The 17,913-nt window shown below is 50.7% G+C and overlaps 1 protein-coding gene across 5 annotated transcripts in view; it reads left to right on the plus strand.

Annotated features, from left to right (window-relative positions):
* NCOA1 (nuclear receptor coactivator 1) overlaps window positions 1-17,913 on the plus strand; it is a 186,413-nt gene that overhangs the window by 158,863 nt on the left and 9,637 nt on the right. For all 5 annotated transcript variants that reach the window (XM_065681924.1, XM_065681926.1, XM_065681928.1 and 2 more), the window contains 4 exons: window positions 5,203-5,386; window positions 9,228-9,413; window positions 11,979-12,105; window positions 16,293-16,461. In XM_065681924.1, the coding sequence (XP_065537996.1) occupies window positions 5,203-5,386; window positions 9,228-9,413; window positions 11,979-12,105; window positions 16,293-16,461 (666 nt within the window). The remainder of the gene's footprint in view (window positions 1-5,202; window positions 5,387-9,227; window positions 9,414-11,978; window positions 12,106-16,292; window positions 16,462-17,913) is intronic.

The raw sequence follows: 17,913 nt of genomic DNA on the forward strand, positions 1-17,913 counted from the left end.
TGGTGAGCTTGAGTGAGGAGACCACGTGTATGTTGCCGTGAGAAAAGGTTCTTAATTCTGCACCTCTGGGCACGGTCAGACCTCGTGTCCCAGGGAATTTTCAGACCATTGCCCTCTTGTTGCCTGAGATAAGCAATTATATGGGCCTTTTAGTTATCCTAGAAGTATTATTAAATTGAATAATCCAGTGACAAATCTCTGCAATAGAGATTTGGGTGCATAAATATTCATTACCCACAGCTATGAATAGAAGAGATTTCTTATTTTTGAAAGCCAGGGGAGATGGTAACATGGATAAAGCTGCTTAATCCTTTTTAAGCAAAGAGAAGAGAGTGGCTGACATGAAGAGCAGGGCTGATCACCTGCTTACAGACTGCGGCAAATGAGGCTGCCGGCTTTTGGAGACCCAGGGTGAGGAACAGAGTGCTCGGAGCGCCTCGACCAACAGAAGCACAATAAGTTTCTTGATAAGGTTAAGGGCTTGGGCTGGCTTGGGAGTCACGATCAGTTGTCCTACAGGCGAGTGGGAATCACACTCCTCATCTCTATCCGTAATGTACTTTCCCGGTGTCATCTGCTTGCTGGGTAGTATGTCCTCCCTGGACATAGTAGTATTCTCCTCCTGGAGAAGAGAAGGCTCCAGGGAGACCTTAGAGCAGCTTCCAGTGCCTAAAGGGGCTGACAAGAAAGCCAGAGAGGGGCTTTTGACAAGGGCCGGTAGGGACAGGACAAGGGGGAATGGCTTTAACCTGGCAGAGGAGAGATTGAGATGAGCTCTTAGGCAGAAGCTGTTCCCTGTGAGGGTGGTGAGGCCCTGGCACAGGGTGCCCAGAGAAGCTGTGGCTGCCCCATCCCTGGCAGAGTTCAAGGCCAGGTTGGACGGGGCTTGGAGCAGCCTGGTCTAGTGGAAGGTGTCCCTGCCCATGGCAGGGGGCTGGAACTGGATGAGCTTTACGGTCCCTTCCAACCCAAACCATTCAGTGGTTCTGTTATCTCCCATTTGAAGTCCATCATGAAGATTAATGTGCCTTTAGGTGAGGAAGACCCAAAGCATGAAAAGCATGACATGCTTATTATGGGAGCTTGCAGGTGGACAGTGAAGCAGGTACCCGCAGGTACCCACCAGTGAGTTGGGTCCCCACTGCAGTGCTCCTGCAGAAGGCACAACATCCTCCTGGGAGATGCATGGCTCTTGGACAGAGCCACCTCACCTTGCATTCAGAGAGATGGGAGCACATCAAGGAACACGGTTATAGCTGAAATCAGGCAAAATGCTGGGACATGGAAAAGCTTTCCTTGTCTGGTCTCCCAGACATCCATGTGCAGGATTCACTTGCAGGCAGGCTCTTTGCTGACCACCAGTGATGGTTCCAGGTAGTCCATCCCTTGGAGGGGGCAGAAAGCCCTATCAATTAATTGAGCTTGTGCTAGCTAATTGTGCTCAGCTCTTGAACAAGCACACACAGCTTGGCTGACTCGAGCCTGGATGTGTTTATAAGCCCCTCTCCTGCACTGTTAGAAGCAGCCAAACATTTTTAGGCTCCTTTGTGGCTTTTCTGTTCCAAGTTTCCCTCCCCAGGCAGCTGGAGAGCATCAGGATTATACATTGGACCATACTGAATGCTTCCAAAGAGTTAATAAAAGAAGCCGGAGAGGAGTCTTAAAATGCATTTTCTGAGGAGTGAACAACCCTTCACTGCTCAGAAGCTAAGGACAGGCTTCCATTTCCATGTGTTTTCTGTTATAGGCTGCTTTGGTGCAGTGTGGGGAGGAGGAGCTGCCGTTCCAAATAAAATCTAGCACTTGCTAGATTTTTGTTTTCATGTATGATTATTTGAAGAATCAAAATGTCAATGAGGAGCAAAATAACTGTGGGGCAGGCTCTGCAGCTTGCCTTCAGCTTCGAAGGAATTATTTCCTTTCCAGATTTATGCTATGGAGATACCCTTGGGCTTGCTCAGAGCCCCTGATTGTAGGGTGACAAAAAAAGATACTTGGGTAGGGCTTGGAAAAGAGCTAATAGGAATTAAAAATGTTTAAAAAAATGGAAGAAAAAGAATAAGGAAGCTTTTGGGAGGGCTTCTCATCCTTGTGCTTCAAGACATGAGCTGAACTTCAGCTCTGTGAAAAGGAAACTTCTGCTTGGGTTAGATTGTCTTCTATCTGCCATTGAGCATGATGCTGGGGAGCCTGAGCCTGGTAGTGCTCCATCATGTGTGGACAGTGGAGCCCAGAGAGAAGCTGTGGTTGCCCCATCCCTGGCAGTGTTCAAGGCCAGCTTGGATGAGGCTTAGAGCAACCTGGTCTAGTGGAAGGTGTCCCAGGTTTGCTGGGTGGGTACCACCTGGACGCACCTCTGTTCTCCTCACCAAGCTGATTTCCTGCATGAGCATCCTAGGAGCCATGTTGGTGAAGGATGAGGGCCAGAAGTGAGATGCTCTCCCTTGGTTTGCCTTTTGGTTGGCTCTGGTTTTGGAACCTTGTTTCTGCTGGGAGCTGGAGTTTTGGGGAAGACAAAGCTGTTCAGAAATATTCAGCCACCTAGAGCCCCCGTCCCTCACACCATGGCTTTTCTCGCCCATCTGAGGACAAAAATAGGTCCTGGAGATCTGAGTCTTCTCTGAGCAATTTTGGATGGCCCGAGCTGCCCCAGCACCATGTGTTTTCTAGATGTGGAGGAGAAATAGAATATCCATTAAAGTGGGCACAGATTCCAGGTGCAAGTTCAAGTGCTCCAGAAAACAACTAATGAGCACCCTCCTCCCACCACGTCCTTCATTCCCAGCTCTCCATCCTCCAACCTCCTCACGATACCCAGTGAGCAGTGCAAGAACATCACTGCTGCTGGTTTATCTCCACTTAACATCTGTTTTGGATGCCCACAGCTGCCTCTGTGCCTTTCTTCTCCCCCTGCTTCCAAAACTACCTCCCTGCAGGAGGAGGTGGAGTTGAGATGCGTTTCTGCTATGTTGTGGATGTCTCCGACTTGTTTCAGTTCTCTTTGTTTTGCAAACTTGAGCTTTAAAGAAATTTTGCTTGGTCGAGAAATTACATTACTTGGAAGAGCTGAGACATGCAAACTTCCACTGCAGGACTTGAATTTGCTGTGTTTAATTCTCTCTGTGAGCCTGGGTTTAGGAGGATATTCTGCTTGTCAGGGCTCTGGGGATAGGATTTGATAGAAAGGATATGGGGGGAAAAGAAAAAGACTGGTTAGTTCATTATAAGTTGTAACATTGATGCCTGCTGCTCGCAGTGCACTTTTCATCATCAGCATCATCTAGACATCATTTAATCCACAAAATGCTACTGTAAAGGGAAAACAAGCACGTGCCCTGTCATGTATATTAAAAATATCAATTCATCTACCCAGGTGGTACCATGAGGCTATAGGAAAGGGGAGAAAAGAGCAGTGAAGCTCAAGAAAGAAATCTCTGCTGTGGTGGGGAGTGTGAGCAGGGTCTTTCAGGTCTTGGGTGGTGGTCTGGGCTTGTGGTTTCAATGAAGCTACCATAATTAGAGGGCCCGTCCCAGGGTGGAGCTTCCTGTAGACACTCAGATCTGAGATATTAAATATTTCCAGCTAGGATTTAGTCCAAAACTTCCCTTGATTTCTTCTGGCAAGGGGCAAATCCATTGCCTTGGTGAGAGATCTTTAATGTCGCTCCATCAGCCAGGGAAGTGTATAGGTATCTCTGGGATACTCAAAAGCCAGTGGCCTCCCAGCTGTTTATCACAGGCAGGGGCTGTTGCCTGCAGCCTCGTGTCTTGGCTGATGTCAGAGCCACTTGTTGAGCCAGCATCCCAATTCCTGCCAAATTTCTCCATCCTCTCCAGACCAGAGCATCATCAATGGTCAAGGGAGGCGATTCTCCCCTTCTACTCTGCTCTCATGAGAACTCTCCCTGCAGCTCTGGGGCCTCAACATAAGAAGGATGTGGAGCTGTTGGAGAAAGTCCAGAGAAGGTCATGAAGATGCTCCAAGGGTTGGGGCATCTCTGCTGTGGAGACAGGCTGAGAGAGATGGGCTTGTTCAGCCTGGAGAAGATAAGGCTCAGGGGAGACCTTAGAGCAGCTTCCAGAGCCTAAAGGGGCTGACAAGAAAGCTGGAGAGAGGCTTTTGACAAGGGCCTGTAGGTAGGGACAGGACAAGGGGGAATGGCTTTAAACTGACAAAGGGGAGATTGAGATGAGCTCTTAGGCAGAAGTTGTTCCCTGTGAGAGTGGTGAGGCCCTGGCACAGGGTGCCCAGAGAAGCTGTGCCTGCCCCATCCCTGGCAGTGTTCAAGGCCAGGCTGGATGGGGCTTGGAGCAACCTGAACTAGTGGCAGGGTTTGGAACTGGATGAGCTTTAAGGTCCCTTCCAACCCAAACCATTCTGTGATTCTGTCAAATGCAAAGATTTTCCCTAGTGCCATCAAGTTTTCTATTAATTACCATGTGCTAATGGCCAGGCTTTCCCTAGTGCCGAGGGGTGGCTCTTCTGGAAGCAGTGTGCATCCTTGGATTTTGAAGCATTTAGTTTCCCTTGAGATATTTTTCTTTTTAGCCAAAACTCATTTATCTCAACCCTTTAAATCCCAACCTGCTGCTTTACAGCACCGCTATTATAGCCACTGGTGCAAATTCCTTGCCCAGTAACTTTCCTATTTATTTGAGTCCCCAGGCTAAACTTTTCCACTCTTAGCCATGATGAAGGCTGGAAAAGCTGAATGATATTTTACTACCCCATTGAGGGTAATTACATGCCCGAGGCTGGTGTCAGTTTTGGACACTTGTTCCAAAAAGTCACTTCTGTTTCTTAGAAAAGACCATTTTTTAATTATTAGCATTTCAGCCTCAGCATATGTATATTAACAAAGCAAATTATCTCCTGTTTTAAATAGCTGGAGGTTAAATATACCGTTAATAATTATGCTAATTGCAGTGCACGAGCATCTCAAAGCTGCTGCCGAGGACCAGGCTCTTGGGTGAGGACCTGTGTGCGGGTTGGGAACAGTCCTTGTCCCCCCTGGCTCTGCCAGGCAGAGGGATGTGGGGCTGGTTCTCTTATCCGCTCAAGACGCTTGGCATTTTAGCAAGCAAAGGGATGTGGGGAGCAGCACTTGGGGGGCTGCGTGCATGTGAAAGCAGCACTCGGTCTCACTGATGCTGTATTTGGGCTGAATCACCAACCTCTGATGGTTTTCTTTCCTTCCCCAGTTCGCTGCCGAGCTGGAGCAGCTGGACCAGCTCCTGCCCTCGCTGGAGAAGGCGGCTCAGCTGCCTGGCTTGTGCGGACCAGAGAGGAACGAGAGCAGCGTGGCCGGCGTCGCTGTCAAACCGGAGATGCTGGCAGCTCCCCTGCAGCCCAGCACCACTGCCAGAGCCCCCGCAGGACTCAACCGTATGTGTCCACCCAAAACTGGGTCCCTTACAGGGGCAGGGAGGGGAGGGTCTTCCCTGTCACCAGCTCAGCTGCAGGTGGGTAGGGTATCACCAACCTGGATGCTGCCATGGGGATGCTCTGGGGAACCTGGTGCAAGAGTGATGGTGAACCCCCTGGTACACCTGCAAATAGCCGTGATGTGAGAGGAGAGGGACACGGTCCTTCCAAGACAGGTATACTTGATCACAAGGGAACAGGCAGGCTCAGGCTGAGGTGTCAGGAGCTAGTGGAGAGGGTCCAGTGGAGGGCCACAAGGATGATCAGGGGTCTGGAGCATCTCTGTTATGAGGAGAGATTGGAGGAGCTGTGCCTGATTAGTCTAGAGAAGACTGAGAGGGGGTCTCATTAATGCTTTTAAATATCTCAAAGGTCCCTTCCAACACAAATGATTCTGTGATTCTGTGTTTGGGGTTTCAAAGCATCACTGGCACTTCAGACAGGGTTTTTAGACTTAATATACCCAGGTACAGCATCAGGACCTTTTTCTAGGCACCCAAAAAAGTAAAAAGACCTGATTTTTCTCCAAAGTGAGCAGTTTAAAACAGTAATGACAATAAGTAGGATTTCTTTCCTGAAGGAGCCCACAGGTAAGTAATAAATTCAGGGTGTTTTATAGCAAAACCATGTCTGGAGGCTCAAGGTGGGGCTTTTTGGGGTGGGCTTCCCCCGGGTGGTCAATAACAGAGGCACAGCTATTCCCAGCAAACCACCCCCATCTCCCGTGGGGAAAGCAAGCTTTTACTGGTTACAGCATAAGTTTGCACAGATAACTGCACCCAGCAGCTCCTGCCATGGTGGTGTGCTCAATCAGAGCCCACGCTGCTCGCTTGCTGTGATGGACATCGCCATGCCAGCCCCAAGCCCAGCGGTGCAAGGGATGCTCCTCTGTCCCCTTTGGTACTGCAGGATCCCCAGGGCAGTGTGCCAGAGCGAGTCCTGGACCCATGGGCTTTTCCCATCCTGCACTTGACTTTTCATGGAGATAATTATCTGTTGCATCCCCCTTATAGCTCTCTACAACTACTTGGAAGGAGGTTGTAGTGAGGTGGGGATCAGTCCCTTCTCCCAAGTAACAAGTGATAGGACAAGAGGTAACAGCCTCAAGCTGTGCCAGGGGAGGTTTAGACTGGATATTAGGAACAATTTCTTCACAGAAAGGGTGCTCAGGCACCGGAACAGGCTGTCCAGGGAAGCGGTGGAGTCACTGTCCCCAGAAGTGTTCACAAAACACGTAGGTGAGGCCCTCAGTGATATGCTTTAGTGGTTGTCTTGGCAGTGCTGGGGTAAAGGTTGGACTTGATGATCTTAAAGGTCTTTTCCAAACTATTGCTTCTGTGATTCTATGATATCACTGTTGCTGCAAATCACTCTGAGTCTTGAATGCTGAAGTACAGCTTCTAGAGCAGAAGGAAGGAGAAAGGGTGAGCAGCTGGGCCTGGTATAAACCAGTTAGCTGCTGGTCCACATCCTACTGAGGGTGGGATAATTGCCCTGTTACTTATTCAGCAAATGGAGATGAGGAGGTTTTGGGTTCCAGCCCAGCACAAAGCCCGCAAGGCAGCTCTGGCAGGCAGGGCTGGGATATTTTCGGAGGACTCGGGTTGCAGAAGCAGAGCCTTTAAAAGGGTAGGAGCATTGCAGCAGAAGGGGAACCAATGTGGTGGTGTGAGCATGGCCCAAACACTGCTGTGAAGTGGGCTGGAGCCCCTCTGGGAGGCTGAGTTGGCAGTGGGGTATCGGGGGGACCGTCCGAGGGCAGCGCAGCAGCGCACCACTGAGCATGGGCTTGCAGGTCTCTAACCCCAAGAGCAACCACTCTGTGAGCAACAGGCAGCTCTGGTGCAAAGTGCTATGGGCTGAAACATCACCCTGCCTGCCATATATCATAGGGAAAGAGTTTGGGGTCTCATAAATTGGAGTATCAGCTACCAGAAGATGTACAGGGTAGGACGTGAGAGATGGATGCTGGAAGGGTGATGAGTGACAGCTGTGTTAAGCCCAGAGGCATCAGGAAGCCATGCTGTGCCTCCCCTCCATCAGGGAAGTGTCTGGGAAGGGAAAAGGAGCTGTCAGCACTGTGGCTGTAGCTGTGTACTAGTTCACTTCTGAGCTGAATTCACCATTAAGCTTATTGCTCAAGCCTAATAGTTCCTTGCAAAGGACCCTCTTGTCCCAGGGCTGAGACAGTTGGTAGCTTTAGCAGCAGGGACACTTATAATGCTCTGACATAAATAAGAGGGGTGCTTATTGCCTTTGGAGGGAAGGGAATCCTGCATCCAAGTTAGAGTCGGGAGGAGGGTGAGCATGTTTACGGCAGGGGCTGCAGTTGTGAGAGCTTGAAATGCCAGCTGCTGCCCTCCTGGGTTACAGTGTCCAAAATAGCAGTTACCACCCAGGAGATCCACCACAAGCCTCGCTGAAGGCACTACCATTGAGCTTAACTTGTGTGAGAAAGCCATGGAGCACCCCTAAGCAGATTCCCGAGGATTTAGAGGTGCTGTTTACTGGGAGAGGGGTTGCCAACAGCCATGGCTCATGGCCACCCACTTACAAGGCTGCCTTTTGCATTCATTTTTCAGTTCAATGTAAGCATTTGAGATGTGCTCCCTGATGGCAAACAGCAGCTGAACTTGCAAAAAACTTATCTAAATAAAGATTAGGATAATGCAAGGTCTAACAACATCATTTTAGTTGATTTAAAGCCAGCAGGTGATAGATGAGTGCTGCACAGGCAGGAAGCCGGCATGGGAAGCAGCGCTGCTGGGGCTCCCCTCCAGCTGCCAGGCATAAGGGGGGGGGGCACAGTTCATGTGCTGGGGTCACCCCCGGCAGGAGCAGAGCCTGGTTGATGGGGCTGTATCGAGCAAGAGAGCTGTGCTTCAGTGTCTCTAATTCACTGTGGTCCTGATATCCTCTATTCAGCAGTGTTCAGACTCTGTCAATATGTATTAGACAGATGCAACCTCCAGCCCCCTGCCCTTCTTATATCCAGTTGATTATTGTTAGTTTCATGCTCAGCTGATTATTTCAAGCTCCAGCTACTCTTTTTTGGGTGCCAGCCCGGCTCCTGGGTCCCCTTGCCTCCACAGTGTGGCACAGCCTGCAGGGACTGCAGTGCTACCTGGGGCTGTTGTCACCTGTGGTGGTTCCCCCAGGGTGGCTGTGAGTGACCAACCACACATGGGGCTGAATATTCAGCTTTAGGTAAGGTGACATCCCACCACAACATCCTTCTTCCAAGCTTACTAGTGCCGGTGCTCTCCCTGATGGGGCTAGGATTGATCAGAGGGATGGAGCACCTCACCTGTGAGGAAATGCTGAGAGAATTGTTCAGCCTGGAGAAGACTCTGGGGAGACATTATTACAGCCTTTCAGTTCTTAAAAGAGGCCTATGAGAAAGAGGGTGAGAGACTTTTTGGCGGGGTCTGTTGTGACAGGATGAGGGGTGATGGTTTTAAATTAAAAGAGGGAAGATTCAGGCTGAGTGAGAGGAAAAGTTCTTTATAATGAGGTTGGTAAGATACTGGCACAGGTTGCCTGGAGTGGTAGTGGATGCACCATCCCTGGTGCATTCAAGGCCAGGCTGGATGTGGTTCTGGGCAACCTGATCTAACTGAAGATGTCCCTGCTGATTGCAGGGGTGTTGGACTAGATGACCTTTGAAGGTCCCTTCCAGTGCAAACTGATCTATGATTCTATGACTTTGCCGAGCACCTGTGATACTGCAAGGAGCCCTGGGAAGAGATGTGACTTGTGCTGGTTTTTCTTTGTTTAATTTTATGATTTAATGACTCTCCAGCGATGAACAGTGGGCAGAGCGTGCAGCCTGGTCGGACCCCGTTTGAGTTCTGCGACCCCATGGAGCCAGCACAGATGAGGCCGGTTCCTTGTCCTGCAAGCAATGGCACCAGTCCGCACACCCGTGGGCCAGCCCAGCAGGGCAGGGGCACCGTGACTGCACCAAACCCCTTCCCAGCCGATACAGGTATGGACAGCCACAGGCACCCACTCCTCTCCACCTTCTTCAGGTCACACTGAGGTTTCCCAGGGAGTCCCATGGGAGAAAAGGCATTATAGGTTGAAGCATGAGCATCACCGTCCACCGGCAGCTCTTCCCAAGCAGCAAGCTTCCAAGCTGTGCTTATTCTTTCCTCTGTGTTCGTATTGTTAAGAGTCTCAGACAAAAGAAAGATCTTTCTGTCCATCCCAATTCCTGGGGAGGCAGGAGGAGGAAGCTGCATCCCCTTGCCTGAATGGGTGGTAGTAGCTTAGGCTCCCCAGGCTCTGGTGGATGTTTGATTTCCATTGGACTCAGTGCACAGCTGGTGTGTCAGGAGAAGGGCTGCAGTAGCAGCAGTCTCATCTCACCCTGCTGAAACTGCCAATGGTGAAGCACCGCAGACCTTGCTGTGAGCCAGCCTGGGCAACAGAGGGTTGGGGATGCTGCTTCTCTGCCGTCCTCTGCTTCCTTTGATGCTTCCCTTGATGCATCAAGCAATGCTGAACATGATCTGGGAGACCTTCCTTGTCACCATTGCCACAATGGCTTGACTGCATGTACAGAAAGCAACACAGACCTCATCTTCTCGTGGCAGTACTGTGGAGGCAGAAAAGTTGCTGCAGTCATCACAGAAGGGTTTGGGTTGGAAGGGACCGTAAAGCTCATCCAGTTCCAACCCCCTGGCACGGGCAGGGACACCTTTCACTAGACCAGGTTGCTCCAAGCCCCATCCAACCTGGCCTTGAACACTGCCAGGGATGGGGCAGCCACAGCTTCTCTGGGCACCCTGTGCCAGGGCCTCACCACTCTCACAGGGAAGAACTTCTGCCTCAGAGCTCATCTCCATCTCCCCTCTGTCAGGTTAAAGCCATTCCTCCTTGTCCTGTCCCTACAGGCCCTTGTCTAAAGCCCCCCTCCAGCTTTCTTGTTGGCCACTTTAGGGGGCCTGCTCTAAGGTCTCCCCTGACCCTTCTCTTCTCCAGGCTGAACAAGCCCCTCTCTCTCAGCCTGTCTCCATAGGAAATGATTCGCCCTTAATGAAGCCATGTTGGCTGTAACCATTTACTTCCTTATTGTCTGTGTGCCTTAGCATAGTTTACAGGAGCATCTGCTCTGTGGTCATGCTGGGCACCAAGGTGAGACTGACCAGCCTGTAGTTCCCCTGGTTTTCCTTTCTTCCCTTTTTGAAAATGGGGATTATATTTCCCCTTTTCCAGTCAGTGGGAACTTTACCAGACTGCCACGACTTCTCAATTGGATGGATAGTGGCTTGGCCACTTCATCTTCCAGTTCCCTCAGGACCCCAGCTGCATCTGATCTATTCCCATACATTTGTGCATGAAATCAATAAGCCAGAAATCAATGAGCCTGGGGATCATCTCTGGGCGAGTTGAGGCAGGACTGGGGACAGGAGGCTGCACCGCAACTGTGCCATGAGCCCCCTGGGCCTGGCTGCCACTGGCGCTGCTGGGCTCTGCCCGTTGCCAAGCAACCTGAAGCTTTTTTTAAAGAAATTTCGGGAAATAGAGGAGTGCTTGGCAGGAGCTGCTCTGCCGATGCCTGCGCTGGGATCTGAGCATCCCTGAGCTGGACTTCCCTCCTCTGCCTGCCCTTAGGGATCTTATTTTCACTTTCTTGAAACAACCCCCATGGCCTGGGTGGCTCATAAAGCTGCTTGTGACAACAGCGAGGACATCAGGCACTGGGTAACCACAGACATTTTTAATCAAATAATGTGTTTTACTGGGAAAAGAATCAGCACAGCTGAGCTTGGTTAAAAGAAAAGAGATTTTCATCTTTAGCAACCACCTCCAGCAGCATTTCTCTTGGAAACTCAGGGGTTTTGGCATAGGGGTTGCATTGATAGCACATCTCAATGTGACGGAGATGCCATCCCAGCCAGAAATGTGCTTACCCCTGCGGCTTCCATCTCCCTGGACCTCCATGGGCTGGTCCAGCTGAGATGCTGTTTGATCTTCAGTCCCAGTTCCTATTTCTAATGGGATGACGTAAAGCCTCCAGCCTTATAAATCTCTCTGTCCTGGGCTTGGGCTCCAAGTTCCGCTGCAACTTAACTTAATTGCCTTGGCTTCTTTCCCTGTGCAAATTAACTTTTCTCCAAGAGGCAAGAGATGCTCATGGGTGTGGGCTATTTTTTAAGCTAAAATCATCGGTAGTAACAATTTGCCTTCAATAAGAAACCCTCCAACTTGACTAAATTTTGAAATTCTCACTAGAAATGTGCTGAAAAGGGAAACTTTTTAATATCATTGTACATATGGATTACACAGGGTCATGTGTATCTGCTGTGTGTATAGTATTGGCCTAGATTTTCACCCAGAATTTCATGCTTATAATTAATGGTTAGGAAATCACACCTGATAGCTCTAATTTAGGGTTGAAAAGAGCCATAACTGGTGAATCTTGGCATCCCTTTTAGGGATGTTTTAAGACACCATCAGCATCCTGAGCTTGCCAGGTCCCCATGGCAGCACCCAAGTCCTGGCCAGGAGCTAACCTTTCCTCCCTGCATCCTTCTTTTCTCCCCAGGAATGCCTGAGCTGGAGATGGGAGTGCCGGATCACCAGTTTGGACAGCCAGGAATGGGGGAGCAGATGCCCTGGACAGATAACAGTATGGCAGCCATGAATCGAGCCGCGCTGAATAAACCTGAAGAGTAAGTGCCTCAGGGCTGGTGGCTTCCCCCAGGGATGCTCCATCCCTGGCAGTCTTCAAGACCAGCTAGGATGGGGCTTTGAGCAACCTGCTCTAGTGGAAGGTGTCCCTGTCCGTGGCAGGGGGTTGGAACTGGATGAGTTTTAAGGTCCCTTCCAACCCAAACCATTCTATGATAATTCTAAGCTGCAGGTCCCCATGATCCCTTGCCAGTGCCAGTATTTGGGTTGGTTTTCTTCAGCATCCCTTCTCCCCAGGGGCAGTGGGATCTGGTGAACCCCAAGACAGTTTTATGTTTCTGCGCAATTGCAGCTCTTTGCAGTCCCCATGTGCTTGGCTTCAGCTAAAATTATTACAGCTTTAATCCAAGGTCAAATAACCCCCTCCTGTCCTCTAACCACCTTTTTTGGGTCTGTGTCCAATGGAGCAGCCAAGGGGTCATCACCTGCCCAAAGTACAACGGCACTCTGTCACCGAATTCCCGTATCAACTCTTTGGTTATAAACGGGTTGGAGGAGACCATAGGTCAGATATTTTGGGATGAGAGGTCAGAAGCAGGCCAGGCTGTGCTGATGGAGTGCAGCAGTCCCAGCTCTGCTGGGCAAGGGGACTCCAAAGTTCTCTCTGAAGCAGCGGCACTGGCAGCAGTGCTCATGGAGATGGATTTGATAGGGACAGAGGTCGACTCAGCCCTGGCCTGATGAGGGCTTCAGGTACCTAACCCTAACCTGTTTTAAGAGCCATCACTGATGGATCCTCTTGCCAAAGCCAGCCCTGCTTTATGGAGAGACAGAATTTCCTCTATTAATTAAAGTCTTTAGCAGATGAGCACAATCTCTGTTTTCCAGTCATGAAGAAGGTACATGTAGGAGCTGTATCTGAGCAAGACAGTAGCCAAACATCTTTCTTCCCAGGCCTAAATTTGGATTAACTTCTCAAAGCTCTTCACTCAGCCCAATAAGAGAGTTGCAGAGTGGTTTCCACTGCTGCAACCAGATCTTGGACTTCTGCTGGAAAGACAGCCTCTTGTGGCTTGAAAGAGCTGTGAGATAAAACAAATCCTGGTTTATGTGAGCATTTACATCAACCCAAACTCTTGCTGCAAGGGGGTAGCTTTCCTTTTAAGTCTTGATGGTGTCATTATTTAATCTGTGGGGCACACCTGGCAAAGGGCAGAGCTGCCAGAAACATCGATCTGTGTTTTAAGCTATGAATGTTCCTTAAAATGCTGCTTACGGGGTAAAAATGACCTTACCTTACTCAGCAGCCTTGTGCTCCATGCACTGAGTCGGTCTGGGTGTGTGTAGACACTTTTGTCTCCCCGAGCCAGTGCAGCTGGAAGGGAGATGGATTTTCTTCTGGCTCGCCCTTTGCAGCAGGATTGTTGAGTGAGGACCCAGGCTGGTGTGGAAGGCTTGGAACCTGCATGGGTATCAAGGAGGGAAGTGTTTGGCAGCAGCACCCTGTGAGTCCTCAGGTGGGAAAAACACCACGGGTGGTTTTCAGGGCAGAGCCCTGTGCCGAAGACAAGGTCGGAGCAATGGCGCGGCTGCATCTGCCCGAAGCCTGGTGAGACGTGGAAGTAACAAGTCTCACAGAGGCCCTGCCTTGGAGAGCAGTGGTTTCAGCCACACTTCAAAATTGCAGCCTGGTTAGGGTTTTACAAGGTACTATTTTCTCATCATTGAAGGGGGAGAAAGCAAGGAAAACCATGCTGTGTGGTTTTCCCACCCATGGCTCCATCAGCTCCCTGCAGCAAAATTGGTATCTCCACACAGTGGAGCCTCCAGCAGAGCCAGGGCCACGAGATGACAGCAAGATGAGAGGTAGAGCTCCTCCTGGTGAGCCTCTGTTCGTCCTGAATTGGTGTTTCCAGGCAGTAGTGGTTCCTACCAGAGGTGGTGGGCAGAGGCAACACTGGAAGAAACTGGTTCCCAGCTCAGCTCCTTTTCATATCTTCAGTAGATTCTTCATCAGGTCTGATGGAGCACCATGAGTGAAACCTGCCTGGCAGCACCTTGGTGGCCTTTAAACACTTCCACTAACGGCATGGTGATCAGCTGCAACATCCCACTTTTATTACAGCCAAGAGAAGAGGTTCTGCTAGGGAAAGCCTCTGGACTTTGGTCCTCATGATCTGCAGATGTGCTCCAGCTCAGGAGGACACACTCTTCCTGGGACATGTCAGTGATCCCAGGAGCTGCCCATCCACATGATGGAGACCACAGTCGGAGCTATCAGACAGAGCCTTTGTTCTGCAGATATTACAGGACCAAGAAATGTGTTTAGCTAATATCAAACCAGCAGAGCTTTTGCTTTGGGGGTTGTAAAGGTTTCCCAGCTGGGAGGTTTATGTTAGCTGGAGGTGGGCTAAGGTCCTGGCCTTGTTTAAGGAGCTGGTGGTACCCAGATCTCCCAGTATGGTGTGTCCTGGGTAATGGGAGCTTCCTTTTCAAATTCTCCTGTTCCCCAAATCCTCACATGCCTTTGCCTCTTGACCAAGTGGAACAACTGCAACATCCCCTCTCTTGCGTCCCAAGCATAACTGCTGCTGGTTCTTTTTGGGAAGAGGGACGCCTTGGCCCAGATACAAATCTCCTTAAAGCAAGTCCAGGCCACCGTTCTCTCACACATTCCTCTAATCCCCCAAGGTCAAACATGCCACCCAGGGCCCGATTCGGTTGCCTCGTGCTGTGCCATCTGAAATGCCTGAGGTTTCCAGGCCATCTGTGCAGGGCTGGAGAGCTGCAGCCTTTTGGAACAGCGCTTGAAGGCCATGCCAGGGAGATGTTTTACAGGACCTCAAGCAACATCCGACACCCTCTCTGCAAGCAGATGAATTTCTCCTCCTCGCCGCATGCAGAATCAGAGTTTTCACCTTAAAGAAAGCCTGAAGGGTTGTGGTGGATGGAAAACCTTTGCAACACCAAGCCAGTAGGACTGAGGACAGGATGCACAGGGTCCAGGATCTCCTCTGCTTGCCTGTCACCTGCCTCGAGCTTCATCTGAACCCCACCATCCCGTGGAGCTGGAGGAGAGGAGGAGTGAGGAAAGCTCTGCAAGCTGGATTGGGCTGCAAAGCAGGATGTGCTGAAGATTTATTTATTACATAAAGCTATTATCCCCACAATCTCTTTATAAACCAACTTTTTGCCATCCATGCAGTAATCCAGCATGGACTGAAGAGATGGTGCCAATCTGAATTTTAACTCTAGCTGCTTATTTATGTGGAGCAGAAGCCGGTCCCTTCCTTCCTCATCAAGAATGATGTCTGTGCAGCAAACTTTGGCCTTCGGCCTTGGCACTGGAAAACTGGGTTTGGTAAAAGCAGCAAGTACCAGGGACCTTGGCTATGGAGTGAACCTAGCCCTGCTTTTCACCTCTGTCTCCCCCTTTCCCTCTCTGCTCGTGCTCTGCAATTTAAGAAGTCCCAATGCTGAGTTTTCTTTTCCCTGGATTAGGCTGCGTGTGTTGGCTGCAGCGGTCTCGGTCAGATTGGCTTCAGTTCCTTACTGTACATCTGGTCCTCATCTGGAGCTAAAAGGATAAACATGTCTGCTGCTTGGGAACTGCTGGCACGTTCGAGCCCTCGCCTTGGTGCCTCTCTGCGAGCGTGATGTGCCACGGCTCTTCATCCTGACAGACCCGGCAAATCCGATTGACTCCAATTAGTCACATCATTGGAATGTCTCTCATTACATATTAATCTTATTCCCAAAGAATATTGAGCGAGCTTTGCAGAAATCGTATTTTTGCAGCCCAAAGGTTCCCCTTTGCCTTCAGCTGCTTTGCTTCCAGCTGCTCCAGCTCCATCCAAGCCTCCCTGCTTTCGTGCTGGCAAAAGTTTTGCTCTGCCTCCTGCTGTCCTGCCCAAAATGCCTGTGGGAGCAAAGCCTGCAAAAGTACCAAACATCTCTTCCCAAACCTCACCAAAACACTGCTCAAAACACTGCTTTGTGGAGAGGTTCATCCCTACAAGCAGGTTTTGACACGGGGCTTGATCTTCAGTGAGCTCAGCTGGTGTCAGAGCCAGGGGATGGGGCTGCATCCCATAGGGTTTGCATGGTGCAGCAGGGTGGGAAGCGAGTCCCCATGGCTGCAGGGGCTGTGTCGCTCGAGCATCTCCCTGCTCAACCTCCTCCCTGCTTCATAAACCTTAACGTGCCTCCTCTTCACTTCTCTCTGCAGCCAGTGCATCACCTCGCAGCTGGATGAGCTCCTGTGTCCTCCCACCACACCGGAGGGGCGCAATGATGAGAAAGCCCTGCTCGAGCAGCTCGTCTCCTTCCTCAGCGGCAAGGACGAGACGGAGCTGGCTGAGCTGGATCGAGCTCTAGGGATCGACAAACTGGTCCAGGTAAAGAGAGACCCACTCATGGGACCTCCTGGAGGTCATATACGGGGCCAGATGCTGGGGCTTGACATGACCGTGGAGGAGGATTTCCAACATCTGGTAAGGCCAGATGTGAGTGGGAACACACGAGTGCATCAGATTCAGAGATGATACTTAACACCACGCTGTTCTCTGCCCCCACGCCAAAAAGGCTGGAAAGTAGCCCCATGAAATACAATATCTCACTTCTCTGCTTTTCAAACTCCATCCCCCATGAGAACCAGCAGCCTGGCAGAGAGGCGGCCAAGCAGTTTCAGCCCCGGGTGGCTCATGTAACAGGGAGAGCTGGCAGGCTGTCCCGCTTCCCCACCTTACCAGGGGGATTAGGGCACGGAGGAGCCTTCCAGCTGGAATCCCACAGCCTGGGATTCCTGAGCCTGGGTTGTGCTGCCTAATAATATATCTAATGGCCTCGGCGGTATGAAACCGTGCAGCCCTTACTGTCAAGATTGGCTTACAGTGCAGCTGCCCTTCTGTCTTGGGTTGAACCGCAGGGAAAAACTACAAAAATGAGGTTTGCTTTTACTCAGATAGTGCTGGGGCCCCAGTTCCTGCAGCTGAGCTGCAGTGGAGGCTCCCTCTTTGCAGATACCCACTGGGGAAGATGCCTTGGAAGGGTCCAGGGTTTCACAAATAGCAGGGCATGGCAGGGGGGGGAAACTGGCTGCAGGGGAGCTCATAAGGGACATGGAAAATGAGATGGATCGCTTGGGATTTGTCTTCAAGTGGTTGCTTTTTCCGTGCCCCGTAGCACCCGCACGCATGCTTTTTCCAAAACAAGGAACAGAATTGAAAGCCCGTTGATAAATGGGGTGTCCTAAGAAAGAAACTTCTCAGAGCAAATCCCTCCGACTGCTCTGGGCCTGATCCTGCTTCATTTCAGCCCAGAGGTGGCAAATCTCCTCCTGTAGCCCCAGTGGGATGCCCTGTGCTGCACTGCTGAGAGGGTTTATCTTTTCATTGGCGATTTGGGGGACCTGTCAGTGAATTGATGCCTTAGTGGGGTATTTCCCACATCCCTCTTCTCAAGGCTATGCCTCCAAAATCACCACCTGCCCTTTTTTATTTGTGAGAGTTAGGGATAGGGAGCTCAGCCTCGGATCAGAGATGCTTTTGCCAAAGATGCAGCTGCAACGGCTCAGTGTTTTCACAAGGGTTTTGCAGACTCAGCTGGCACAGCTCCCCAGCAACCCATTCCTGCACCAGACAGGCTCCAGCAGCATCGGACCACTGGGTTGAGATGCCCTCGGGTGGCACCTGATGCTGCCACACATCCCCACATCGATCTGGTGCTTCCCTTGCCAAGGAACACCCAGCTCGAGGGGTTTATCTCATGTTTGGACCCTGACCCAGCTTTTCTCCCATCCAGGGATCATTTCATTAATGGGAATCTTGGGCTTTTTCCATGGCTTCAGC

This window comes from Lathamus discolor, chromosome 5 (genome assembly GCF_037157495.1).
Source record: "Lathamus discolor isolate bLatDis1 chromosome 5, bLatDis1.hap1, whole genome shotgun sequence".
Taxonomy (NCBI): Eukaryota; Metazoa; Chordata; class Aves; order Psittaciformes; family Psittacidae; genus Lathamus; species Lathamus discolor.